This window comes from Peromyscus eremicus, chromosome 16_21 (genome assembly GCF_949786415.1).
Source record: "Peromyscus eremicus chromosome 16_21, PerEre_H2_v1, whole genome shotgun sequence".
Taxonomy (NCBI): Eukaryota; Metazoa; Chordata; class Mammalia; order Rodentia; family Cricetidae; genus Peromyscus; species Peromyscus eremicus.
The window spans coordinates 58,920,400-58,934,584 of NC_081432.1; the positions used below are offsets into that span (position 1 = coordinate 58,920,400).

At 39.8% G+C, this 14,185-nt stretch overlaps 1 protein-coding gene and 1 long non-coding RNA gene across 3 annotated transcripts in view; one reads left to right on the forward strand and one right to left on the reverse strand.

Moving 5' to 3' along the window:
- Spats1 (spermatogenesis associated serine rich 1) overlaps window positions 1-14,185 on the reverse strand; it is a 41,649-nt gene that overhangs the window by 1,806 nt on the left and 25,658 nt on the right. The window contains exons 8-9 of one of the 2 annotated variants that reach the window (XM_059244074.1): window positions 5,522-5,637; window positions 4,306-5,285 (exon numbers count right to left, since the gene is read on the reverse strand). In XM_059244074.1, the coding sequence (XP_059100057.1) occupies window positions 5,257-5,285; window positions 5,522-5,637 (145 nt within the window). In that variant the 3' untranslated portion in view covers window positions 4,306-5,256. Of the gene's footprint in view, window positions 1-4,305; window positions 5,286-5,521; window positions 5,638-14,185 lie in introns of those variants that run through there. The other variant, XM_059244073.1, reaches the window with a different exon arrangement.
- Window positions 936-3,771, forward strand: LOC131893934 (uncharacterized). The gene is made up of 2 exons (XR_009374770.1): window positions 936-1,262; window positions 3,137-3,771. It is a non-coding gene; the product is annotated as an uncharacterized LOC131893934 (long non-coding RNA).

Here is a 14,185-nt window from a genome sequence, read left to right on the forward strand (position 1 = left end):
TCCTAACACTGCGACCCTTTAAATACAGTTCCTCCTGTTGTGACTCCCAACCATAAAATTATTTTCTTTGCTACTTCATAACTAATTTTGCTACTGTTATGAATCATAATGTAAATATCCGTGTTTTCTGATGGTCTTAGGTAACCCCTGTGAAAGGGTCACTTGACCCCCAAAGGGTTGTGAGCCACAGGTTGAGAACTGCTACACTAGAGGTAAGAGAGTCATGAAATGCACTCTTCCCCTGAACCTCCAAGAAGGACCCAACCCTGTGAACAACTTGTTTTCCAACTCTTTCTCTGAAGTCAAGAGAGAATCCATTTCTTTTTTTCAAAGATTTTTACTTTTTTTTTTTTTTAAATGTGTATGGGTGTTTTGCCTGCATGTATGTCTGTGCACATTTGTGCAGTACCCAAGGAGGCCAGATGATAGCTTTGGATCCCCTAGAATTGAAGTTACATACTGTTGTGAGCCACCATGTGGGTGCTGGGACCAAAACCTGGGTCCTCTAAAAGATAAATCATTGCTTGTAACAGCTGGGCCATCTCTCCAGCCCAGAACCCACTTTTCTTTTTTTAATGCCATGGCAGCTCTAGAAGATAATATACTTTTCTTTTTCATTTTTAAGATTTATTCTTTTTATTTGAAGCATATGAGTGTTTTGCATGCATGTATATTAGATGCTCTGGAACTGGAATTACAGACGGTTGTGAGCTACCAGGTAGGTGCTGGGAATCAAACTCAGGTCCTCTATAAGAATGGAATACACTCTTAACTGCTGAGCCATCTCCCCAGCTCTTCTTTGCTTTTTTCAAGAATTTCCAAATTGATCTGACACAGAAACCCTTTTTCACATAATACCTATGCAAGAAGCACAATTGGGGAGAGTCCAGAAATTTGGTAAGACACTAGTGGTCTCCCTAACTTAAAAGGAAATCTGGAAAGACACTAGTGGTCTCCCTAACTTACAAAGGAATTTTAGGCTACATCTTTCTCCATTTTGCCACCGTAATCACCTGGAACTGGATCTGACTAAATTGACATTTACTTACCTGAGGAAAATACCTAAAATATCTGTTTCTATCTCACCTGTTGTTTTTTTGTTTTGTTTTGTTTTGTTTTACTATTTTCAATTTTATTTATTACTGGGGAGGGATGCTGCAGCCACAGCATATATGTGGAGGTCAGAAGAGAATTTCCAGGAGTTGGTTCTTCCCTTCCACATTGGCTTCCAGAGATCAAAATCATGTCACTGGGCTTGCTCGGTAAGTGCTTTTACTGTTGAACCATGTTACGAGCCCTCACCTATCTTTTAACACCAAGAAATTAAACAGAAAAAGGCTAAAATTAGGGATGAAAGTCAACAGCAACATCAAGGCATAGTTAGGAAGAGTATTAGTCACCACCCATAGTCCTCATAATCTCCCCCAAATAAGTGTACTCAATTTAAGACAAGCTCTCTAGCTCCACCCCCAGCCCCCAGATTGGCATTCCTAGACCCTTCCTCTCCTTTACTCATTAGCCACCACTGGGCAAACTGGTGTCCTAGTGTCTTTACTGCAAAATGAATTGCATGCACCCTGCCATGGTAATTAATACCATATTGCAAAACATTCTTCAAGATTTATTTTTTATTTATGTGTATATGTGCGTGCATGTGTATGCAACACGTATGAGGATATCCGATGTGGCCAGAAGAAGTTGCTGGAGTTACAGGGGGTTGTGAGCCTCCCGACTTGGGTGCTGACAACTGTACTCTTGTCTTCTGGAAGAGCAGCAAGCACCCTTAACCGTGGAGCCATCTCCCCAGTCCCTGCAAAACAGTCTGAGTCACCTAATCTGGCTTGAGTTTCAGCTACCAGCCCTTCCTTGTGGTGGTTCCAGTTGTAGTTTTTCTTTTTTTTCTTGAGTTCATCTCTGTGGGTCTCATTTCTAGAGTTTCCTGTGCCCTGAGGTGGGACAGTGTTCCCAAAGAGAATCTGCTTTTCCTCAGGCCCTAGGGATTCAAGAGTCATTTGAATTCATTCTCTGTTTGGGACCAATGTCCTAATCTGGTCATTAAAACTAGACCCCAAAACCATATGTCTCACAGGGGGTTTCTTTTTCACATGCATATACTTAGCCCCCAGACTTTTATGCCAACTGTATCATAGGCCCTTTCATCAGTGTATCACAGGCATTTTAAAATCAGTTTGCCCAATATTTGTTGCAAAATATTTGTTTAACTATGTAAAGATGGGTTGCATTTGTTTAATTATGTAAAGCTGTGTTGCTGTCTTACCTTGCCTGCCTAAGGCACCTGATTGGTCTAGTAAAAAGCTGAATGACCAATAGCAAGGGAGGAGAGATAGGCAAAAATTCCAGGCAGGAAGAATAAATACGAGGAGGAATTTAGGCTCGGAGAAAAGAAAGGAGAAAGAAAAACAGACACCAGGGACAGACAGACAGACAGACACAGAGGAAGCAGGAAAGTAGGACATACAAAATGAAAGAAAGGTTAAAAGCCCAGAGGCCAAACATAGATGAACAGAAACAGGTTAAATTAAGTTAAAAGAGCTAGTGGGACAAGCCTAAGCTAAGGCCTGGCATTCATAATTAATAAGTCTCCGAGTCTCTATCTGGAAGCTGGTTGGTGGCCCAAAGAAAAGTCCAACTACAGATGTTGAACTTCTCCTGGAAAACTTGTAGTTACACATGAATTTCTTATTTCAGGAAATAGTACCAGATTGATGTTTGTGGGTATATAGGAAGCTTACTCAGCAATGGGTAAATAGGGGTTGAGATTTAGCTTACAAACAGTTCACTTGTACATCCCCCAGCTGTGCCCAATGAGAAAGAGGTGTGTTTTGTTTCCTAATTATGCAGTGATGCACTATGGGCTACACAGGATCCTATCTCCCTGTGACCACTTTTCCTCCCCTCACCCACAACTAAATCATCCCAAAGGCTCCCTTAGGCCCTCCATCTCCTATGTCCTCTCTCTTATGGTCACATTAAGCTGCTGAATCTGGATAATATGAACACAGAATTCTGAGTTCTATTTGAAATTCCATTAAAGAAGAACTCATTTTAGTGCAGTTATGCTTTGACCATCCATTCTGGCCTCATTTTCTAGCAGAAATCTCTGTTTTTACTCCAGTCTCTCACAGAGTTTTTGGGGAGGAGCCTCGGCATACAGAAACTCAAGGCAGCAGTAGTCTTCCAGATACTTAGTGTGAGATCAGACCATCACTCTGCATTGGAAGGACACCAGCCATCTGTCTGACTTCCCTGTCCTTTTCCAAATCCACTGGGAAGCTGGCCCATCAGGTCACTAAAAAGTGCACCACCCATGTCTGGCATATTCCTCAATCAAGGTGTAGGTGTTCATGTGTTCAGATATATTGTCTGGATTGTCCAACAAAGCAAGAAGAGTCTCTGAAGAGCTGCTGCATGGCATTGGGAACAAAACTCTAAAATACTTTGCCATGTCAAGTTCTGTAAACAGTCCAACCAAACTAATCCTTCAAACCAAAAACTTGGAAAGTACTGTGGGATGCTATAGAATGTCCATAAATCTTTTATGGAGTTGTGGAGTTTAATGTTGCTATAGTTTGGATATGGCTTGGTCCCTATAGTGATTGGCCATATTGTGGTGATAGATTTAGAAGATTGTCTGTTTCTGAGGATGTTTCCAGAGACATTTAACAGAGGAGAGAAACCCACCCTGCATGTGAGCAATATCATCCCATGGGCTAGAGTCATAGGTAAAATAAAAATGAGAAATCCAGCTGAGCACCAGCGTCCGTCCCTCCCTCCCTCCCTCCCTCTCTCTCTCTCTCTCTCTCTCTCTCTCTCTCTCTCTCTCTCTCCTCTCTCTCTCTCTCTCTCTCTCTCTCTCTCTCTCTCTCTCTCTCTCTCTCTGTTTTCCCAGTTGTAGATACAATATGACCAGCAGCTTTATAGTACTGTTGACGTATGTTCCCTGACATGATAAGACTATATTCCTTCAAACTGTAAGCCAAAATAAACCTTAAGTTGCTTCATCTGATACAGCAATGAGAAATGAAACTAATACAGACACAAAGACATGGAAAATTGACTAGAGGCTTGCATCACCACCATCCGGCACTCAGGAGGCAGAGGCAGGCAGATCTCTGAGTTTAAGGCCAGCCTGGTCTACAGAGTGAGTTCCAGGACAGCCAGGGCTACACAGAGAAACCCTGTCTCGAAGGAAGGAAGGAAGGAAGGAAGGAAGGAAGGAAGGAAGGAGGAAGGAAGGAAGGAAGGAAGGAAATTGTATAGGACTTTGACAGTGCAAGGTGTAAAGGGAAGCAATTTAGTGGGAACCGTCCATGTAAAAGGTAATGCGCTGGTCTGGTCTCAAGGGGTCTTTAAGGAGGAGATTAGATCCTTTAGGAGGGGAGCATCAGGGAAGGAAGTGGGTCACTGGAGCAGACCTCCTGGCTTTATGCCCTAGTCCTTCTTCCTGCTCACATTTGGACTGTGGATACAGTGTGAGCAGCCAGCCTCCAGCTCCCACCACAGTGCCTTCCCTGCCTGCTGCCATGTCTTCTCCACTGTGGCTGACTGGATCCCTCTGGCACTGTGAGCCAAATAACCCTTTTTCCCTTAAGTGGCAAGAAGGCAGTGCCTCACCAAATACCAAATCCACCAGCAGCTTGGCCTTGGATTTCCCAGCCTCTAGAACTATGAGAAGGAAGTTCCTTTTGTTTATAAACTACCCAGTCTCTAGTATTCTGTCGTAGCAGTCTGAGGAATCTACCTGTTACCACTGACCTACAGGCATTCTTCAGAAAACAAATGAGTAAAACCAAATGTGAGCTGTATATTAATTACTGTCAGTGCTAAATACCTTGCATTGGAAATTTGCATACCCTGGGTAGAAAATACCCACCACTTTGAGAGAGACACGCTTGAGGTATGAGGTCTGAAAGTGTAAAGGATTATGATGTGTGTCACTAGCTCTCAAGTGGGTCAAAAAACAGTAAGAGGGAGAGAACTGGGATAAATGCTGTCAATGGTAGAATCTAGATGAAAGATATGCTGCTGTCTACTTTATGGTTGGTGCAACTTCTCTATACATTTTGAAAGTTTTTACAGTTGACAGTTAAACAAGGCAAATCATAGTGATACCTCACTAGAGTCAGATAACTGGTTTAGGACAGAGACAATGCCAAAAACAAAGACTATAAAAACCCAGCAATGGCAGAGGCTGGCTGGAGGTCAGTCAGTGCATGCTTGGGGGCTCATTTCTGCTCAGGGATGTCTTGGAAAGTTGGAAGCACCTGTGGATAGAGGTACAGCATTAAAGAGTGTGTTCCCTTACAAGCCCAACAGCTCTAAACCAACACATTCAATGCTCAATGCATGGTGGGGACCTCTGCCCAGAGGACCCCTTGAGGAAGAAGACACACCCACTCCAGGAGAGGCTCTGCCATCTCTGAGCTCCAAATGAAGCCTCCCAAAAGACTGTTCTTCTGAACTCCAGGTTTTATCATTTTTTGAGATTTCTTGAACCTACCAGAGGAGAAAAAACTGTGTAGAAAGGGTGGTGGTGGCTGCCAGTTGTCCAGCTCCTCGACTTCTTTGATCTCATTCTTCAAGTTGTTGGCCTTCTCCTTCTCCCAGAAAGGCAAGCTGGAGGAAAAACACAATCCTGATGAGTTTGAATGTATGCCATGTTAAATTTACAAACACCACCAATAGATAAGGCACTACATGCCCACAAAATTAAGGAGGCCTCCACATCAGGGGACTGGGGTAATTGAGTAAAGTGTAGTCAGACTTTCCTTTGGGCCACCAGCTCACAGATAATGAAATGGAGACTTGTTAATTATGAAAGCTCAGCCTTAGCTTAGGCTTGTCCCACTAGCTCTTACAACTTAAATTTGCCAGCTTTTATTAATCTATGTTTTACCATGTGGCTTTTTACCTTTCTTTCATTCTGTATATCCAACTCTCTCCATGTCTCATTGGCATCTCCTCTGTGCCTTGATTATCTCCTCCTATTTCCTCTCTCTGCCCAGAAGTCCTGCTAATACCTCCTGCCTAGCTATTAGCTATTCAGCTCTTTATTAAACCAATCAACAGCAATATATCTTCATACAGTGCACAAATATCCCACAACATGTCCCTCTTTTGTCTAAATAAAAAGGAAAGGTTTTAACTCTAACCTAGTAAAACTATATACAATAAGACCAATTATCAAGTAAGAATTACATTCACAATGTTTATTACATATGTATTTGGCAAATTCAGAGTCATTATTGTATTATCTATCCTATATTGAGTCCAAAGGTTTATACCTAAACCATTTTCTATCATAACTTGTATTACCATCCTAAAAATATATTTTTAGACCTAAAAACATCTTAGATAAACAACTTAAGCTTTTATGTTTCTCAACCTTATAAACGTTTTATCGCTTATGTAAGTTTTTTTTCTGAATTTGGTAACACTGAAAACTGTATACTATCTAGTCTTCAATCCCTATCAGAGAACCAAGAAGAATAAAATAGTACCTGAGTAAACAGGAAGTATAGAACAAGCAACTTCCAAAACTATAGAAATGATAGAAACAGCTGGGTGCCTAGTCAGTCACCCAAGGTTCCTCTGTAATGTTGGGGCATCCACCCTTGGCCTACAGGCCTAAAATATCTGACAGACTTTCTTGTGAAGCAGGAATTTTGAAGGATTGTCCTACCTTGTCGTGGCAAAGTTCAGCAGTTGCCTTCTTTTGTGCCCTGCTTGTCCAATTTGGACAGCATATTGTCAGCAGTCAAAGCAAGGGCAATTTCTTGCCCAAATGGCTAGCTTTTGGCACAAAGAATGCAAACTCTATATGGAGTCTTTGATGCCCATCATCCTTTTTTTTTTTAAATAAATTGGTGCTGCCAGGAGCAGACAAGTCTCATTGTCATGAAAAGCCTTCTATTATTAAAACATCTTAAATGCCATATTCTGCAGGTCTCTGAAGTGTTTGAAGACCATATGTCTATATAAAATATATCTGTTTGACCTTGAAAGCATACCTAACATGGCCACAAATTTGATTGTTAGATGACTAACTACTAACCTATATTTCTCTAATTATCCTAAATAGTTTGTAATAATAAGTTTCAAGGACTAGAAATTTACGTTACCTTTTTAAATGAGCTCATGTGTACAATACTTTAAACAAGAGTAAAAACATATACAGTATAACAAAAATAACCTTAAATTTGTATCAATATACAAAAACCCATACTAATGTAAAATATTTGAGACAAGTTCAAAAGCAGACTCAACAATCCACCCTCTTATCCTAGCATTTCTGTATTATAACCCCCATTTTCCTTTTAGAAAGAGATCCCTGAATTTAATCTCCTTTGTTCAGCTTCTTATCTGACCATGACCAACAACTGGTAACCAACAGCTCCCCTTCACCCCCCCAAACAATGATAAACATCCACAGTCCATTGAATGACCAAAAACTACCCACTCCACCTCTTGGGAATGTGGGTGTTGTGTAGACTGCTTCCTGCTATCTGGGGGTGACAGCATCTTTAGGGGACCCTGAGAAAATTGGGATAATGGTCAAGTCCTGGGAAAGCTGGCTTGTCCAGTCTCAGTGTAATGGGCTTATCTGAAGTTCTGGCTGGATAGTCTGCGAGGCTAGACCATCTCAGCCAGCAGCTTTGAAGTTGTTCTGGATGCAGAATTTTGAGGAAACTTCAACAGAGGCATTCTGAGAGCTGGATCACTTGGGCTACTTGTCTTTATTGGTTCTAGTTCTTTTTTTCTGACATAAACTTTTAAAGGAGAATATATATATATATATATATATATATATATATATATATATATATATGTATTATCTCACAACAGTAAAGTGATTGCCATGCAGCCACAAGGACCTGAGTTCAATCCCCAGAACTCACATAACAAAACAGGATGTAGTGGTGTCTACTTGCAATCCCAGCACTGGAGAAGCAGAGAGAGGCAGATCCTAGTGGCTCTCTAGCCAGCCAGCCTAGCCTAATCAGCAAACTTCAGGGCAGTAGAGAGACCCTGTCTCAAAATAAAAAGATGGCCAACACCTAAGGTTGACTTCTAATCTCCACATGCACATGTTCAAACGTAAGTGCACACACACACACAGATGAAATAAGTAAATTATATATATAAGTATTTTAAATATATATATATGTATATTTAAAAAGGCAGACCTAAATACAAAAGCAAAAGACTGACAAGATATATCAGCTAAATGCAATTGAAAGAGAATGAGAAGTGTAATCTTAATATTTACATATGTGGATAATGAGAGTAATGCAATTATATAAAACTCATTCATCCAATGACATGGGAAATAAAAGACCACCTGCAAATTTTGTTTCATAATTGAGGAAATGGACAATCCAAGCAGACAGAGCACAATGTTCTCAACAAGCCAGAGATAAGTCATTAGAGAAGCTTTGAGGTACGGAAACAGCAGGGCAAAGCTGTGGGAAGGGAGGAGCTGCATAGAAAATGAGCTTCCAAAATGTATGCAGCAGTCCCCTTGAGCTTTGCTGGATGTTAGGACATGCATGCATAGGGCAGGATGCCATAGAACAATAAAGTAGTCTATTGTGAGCTGTGCTGGATAGTTTTATGTCAACTTGACACAAGCAAACATCATCTGAGAGCAGGGAACCTCAATTAAGAAAATGTCTCCATAAGATTGGTTGTAGGCAGGCCTGTAAGGTATTTTCTTAATTGGTGACTGATAGGGGAGGGCCCCCAGACCATTCTCGGTGGTGCCATTCTTAGGCCAGTGGTCCTGGGTTCTATAAGAAAGCAAACTGAGCAAGCCAGTAAACAACTCCCCTCCATGGCCTCTGCATCAGCTCCTGTCTCCATGATCTTGCCCTGACTTCCTTTGGTGATGAACAGTGATATGGAAGTGTAAGCTGAATAAACCCTCTAACTAAGATATGAGCTGAATTCTTTCCAGCTCTCACAGAAGACTGAAAAAACCTTCTATATCTCACCAACTAAGTTGAAAACTCTTCATTGATTACTCCAAGCATTTTGTAGAGACTCCAAAGGGAATGGTTAGTTACTCTAAACTTAGAGAAGTCCTAACAATAGTCAAAACATCCTCAAAAGGCTTTGCCCTGGAGGAGGTGGAAATGGGGGGTGGGCTGGGGGGAAGGGGAGGGGGGAGGGAGGGAGGAGAACAAGGGAATCCGTGGCTGATATGTAGAACTGAACTGTATTGCAAAATAAAAAAAAATTAAAAGAAAAAAAACTATCAAGATATCATACCAAATTGCAAATGATTGTCAGAATAATAACAAAGCCCAGATACTCAACACCATAAAATCACAATGTTCTATATCCAAACAAAAATTACTAGTCTTGCCAAGAATCAGGAAACTGTGATCAATAATCAGATGAAAAAAATCAGTAACAACAGACCCAGCAATGACAGAAATCATTTATCAAACAAAAATACCAACACAACTATGATAACTGTGCTGAAGTATTTAAGGAAAACAAGTGAATCAATAAAAGATATAAAAAAAATCAGATGGGGAGCCAGTCAGATAGCTCAGTCGATAAGGGCACTTGCCAACAAATGTGACAGCCCAAGTTCCATCCCCAGGACCCACACATACATACACACAATAAATAATGTAAAAAGTCACAAAGAACTTCTAGAAATTAAAAATATTAAGCCAGGTATGGTGGTGCATAATCCCAGCACTCAGGAGACAGAAGCAGGTAAGTCTCTGTGAGTTTGAGACCATCCTGGTCTACAAAGAGAGTTCCAGGACAGTCAAGGCTGCACAGAGAAACCCTGACTTGAAAAACCAAAACCAAAAAAAAAAAAAAAAAATACCAGTGACAGAAGGAGGTGTAGCTCAGTTGGTAGAGTGCTATTGTAGCATGCAGGAAGCTGTGGCTTAATCCGCAGCACCACATAAACCAAGTATGACAATGCCTGTAATCCCAGCACTTGGAAGGTGCAAGCAGGAAGATCAAAAATTCAAGGTCAGGCTGGAGAGATGGCTCAGCTGTTAAAGGCTAAGCTCACAACTGAAAATGCAAGGTCATCCTTGGCTATATAGTGAGTTTAAGGTCAGCCTAATCTACATGAGACCCTGCCAAAGAAGAAAAAAAAAAAAAACAATAGGCTCTAGATAAGATTTTTCAACTGCATAGAGACACAATCTCAATATAGTATTAGCTAGAGCAATAAGACAACAAAAGATCAAAAGGATAGAAATTGGAAAGGTAGAAGTCAAATTTTCACTATTTGCAGACGATATAATAGTATACATAAGTGACCCCAAATATTCTACCAGGGAACTCCTACAGCTGATAAACTCCTTCAGTAAAGTGGCAGAGTACAAGATCAACTCAAAATCAGTAGCCCTAATATATACAAATGATAAAAGGGCTGAGAAAGAAATCAGAGAAACATCACCCTTTACAATAGCCACAAATAATATAAAATACCTTGGGGTAACACTAACTAAACAAGTGAAGGACCTGTATGATAAGAACTTTAAGTCTCTGAAGAAAGAAATTAAAGAAGACATCAGAAAATGGAAAGATCTCCCATGCTCATGGATAGGTAGGATTAACATAGTAAAAATGACAATCTTATCAAAAGCAATCTACAGATTCAATGCAATCCCCATCAAAATCCCAACACAATTCTTCACAGACTTGGAAAGAACAATACTCAACTTCATATGGAAAAACAAAAAAACCCAGGATAGCTAAAAGAATCCTGTACAATAAAGCAACCCCTGGAGGCATCACCATCCCTGACATCAAGCTCTACTATAGAGCTATAGTAATAAAAACAGCTTGGTACTAGCATAAAAACCAACATACAGACCAATGGAATCAAATTTAAGACCCTGACATTAATCCACACACATATGAACACCTGATTTTTGACAAAGAAGCCAAAACTATACAATGGAAAAAAAAAAGTATCTTCAACAAATGGTGCTGGCAAAACTGGATGTCAGCATGTAGAAGATTGCAAATAGATCCATATCTGTCACCATGCACAAAACTCAAGTCCAAGTAGATCAAAGACCTCAACATAAATCCAGTTACACTGAACTTGATAGAAGAGAAACTAGAAAGTACTCTTGAATGCATTGGCACAGGAGACCGCTTCCTAAATATAACACCAGTAGCATAGACACTGAGAGCAACAATTAATAAATGGGACCTCTTGAAACTGAGAAGCTTATGTAGGGCAAAAGACACAGTCAATAAGACAAAAAGACAGCCTACAGAATGGGAAAATATCTTCACCAACCCCACATCTGACAGAAGGCTGATCTCCAAAGTATATGAAGAACTCAAGAAACTAGACATCAAAATACTAAACAATCCAATTTAAAAATGGGCTACAGAGTTAAGCAGAGAATTCTCTAAAGAAGAATCTCAAATGGCTGAAAGACATTTAAGGAAATGCTCAACATCCTTAGTCATCAGAGAAATGCAAATCAAAAGGACTCTGAGTTACCACCTTACACCTATCAGAATGGCTATGATCAAAAACCATAATGACAATCTATGTTGGAGAGGATGTAGAGCAAGGGGAACACTCCTCCACTGTTGGTGGGAATGCAAACTTGTACAACCACTGTGGAAATTCATATGGCAGTTTCTCAGAAAATTGGTAATCGATCTTCCTCAAGACCCAGCCATACCACTCTTAGATATATAACCAAGGAATGCTCAATCATACCACAAAGATACATGCACAACTATGTTCATAGCAGCATTATTCATAATAGCCAGAAACTAGAAACAACCTAGATGCCCGTCAACTGAAGAATGGATTAAGAAAATGTCGTACATATACACACTGGAGTACTACTCAGCAGAGAAAAACAATGATATAATGAAATCTGCAGGCAAATGGATGGAACTAGAAAATATCCTGAGTGAGGTAACCCAGACTCAGAAGGACAAGCATGGTATGTACTCACTCATAAGTGGGTACTGGATATAAAGCAAAGGACAATCAAACTGCAACCCACAGATCCAGGGAGGCTACAAAGCAGGGGGGACCCTAGGATGACTGTAGCTTATAATAAGTTTTGATTTTGCCCAATCACTGGGAAAGCTTTAGTGAAACATTTCACTATTAGGATAAGAATTTGTACCAGATCAATCTAATGAAAGAGTATACTGGATATACTTTCAGGAGGGGAGGATAAAATTTTTTTAGAGTATGAATTAGCCTATAGAAAAATGTCTGCTGTAAATCAAACAGTGAAGGGGAATATGAATAGGAATCTCACTTATACTACTTAAGTAAAACATAGCTCTGAACAGATGAAGATAGGTTTCTTCTGTATCCCAGAAGCTAATCAATATTTATATGTATAATTCAGCTATTATTTGGCTTAAAAGGGCTTATTGGGAAATGTTATCATTTTTACTATTATCTACAGAGAAAATGTTTTCCAGTTTCAAATAACCCTGGACTTTTAAATTATAACCTGTTTTTATGTTCAAGATATCTGTGTATTATTTCTCCTGCAGTTGTACATAAAATGTTTTTACATTCAAAAAAGGACAAATACTATAGAATTGTATTACATGAAATATATGAAATATACAAATTCATAGAGACAGAAAGATTAGACGTTATCTCAAGATGGAGAAGAAAGGAATATAGAGCAATGATCTCTTAAATACAGAGTTTCTTTCTGTTTTGTGTGATGGAAAAGCCCCACAAACGGACAGTAGTATCAAGACATATCATGAATGTAATAAATCATATCATAAATATAGTTATTGAATGAATACTGAGAATGTAATCAATGAATACCACAAATGTAATTAATATGAGTGTAATTAATGAATATAATGAGTGTAATTAATATCTTGAATGTAATTTATGCCACTGAATTGTGAACTTAAAAATGGTTACAATTGCAAATACTATATTCATTTAAAAAAATAAGGTGGAATGTAATCACCATACATTATATGTGTGTATGAAATTGAAGACAGCAATGTTCTAAAATAGAAAGTGGTGATGGTGTCATGGGCCTATGAGGATGCTGGACTAAAGTCTATCAAATTGTGCAAACAAGCCGGGTGGTGGTAGTGCACGCCTTTAATCCCAGCACTCGGGAGGCAGAGCCAGGTGGATCTCTGTGAGTTCGAGGCCAGGCTGGGCTACCAAGTGAGTTCCAGGAAAGGCGCAAAACTACACAGAGAAACCCTGCCTCAAAAAACTGAAAAAAAAAAATTGTGCAAACAGGCAAATTGTATACTATGTAAATTATTTGTCAATGAAGATTTTATAAAACGTGAAAGGAAAAAAAAAGATTTTCGACTACTTGTGTCCTGAGGGAGTAGGAGACTAAATCTAAGAAACAGTAAGTAGTATTTGCAGCAACAGCTCCTGAAACGGGAGCCCTTTTGTCTCCTGATGAGATCAGTTGGTTAGATGACTTCCAGGTCAATGTGCAATGAAGAAAGCCCAAGTCTCCTGATTCTAGATTGTCCCCAGTACAAAAGAGCACCTAGGGCGCACGCCTTTAATCCCAGCACTTGGGAGGCAAAGCAAGCAGATCTCTGTGAGTTCGAGGACAGCCTGGTCTACAGAGTGAGATCCAGGACAGCCAGGACTATACAGAGAAACCTTGTCTTGAAAAACCAAAAATAAATACAATGTAATAGGTTAGAAAAACCATACTGCTTGGTATTTTATGATTTATACATACAGATATATTTGCATATATTTACAAAAACTAAAATAGTTGGATAGAATGGTAAGATTAGGCAGTTGCTCGTATTTTGAGTATTCTAGAATAGTGTTTATAAAAAAGAAAGTACAGACATGAGGAGCCTGATTACATGTTATAAGGAATAATGAAGTATAATGAAGGCATTAGAGGTGCCAAGTTTAGAATCAAAGGTTTTTATTTCCTCCGAGCTCTGAGGTTGGGTACTCCCACTGAATCTCAACGTGTGAGACTCAGGAACATGCGCCTACCTCACCATACTTACATGAGACTATATTCGAAAAGAGAGAGAGAGAGAAGAGGTAAATGTATGAGGTTCAGACTGGGGCAGAGCAAAAGTGTGAAATCAGGGGTGGAGAGATGGCTCACAGTGGTTAACACTGGCTGCTCTTGCAGAAGACCCTGGTTTGATTCCCAGTACC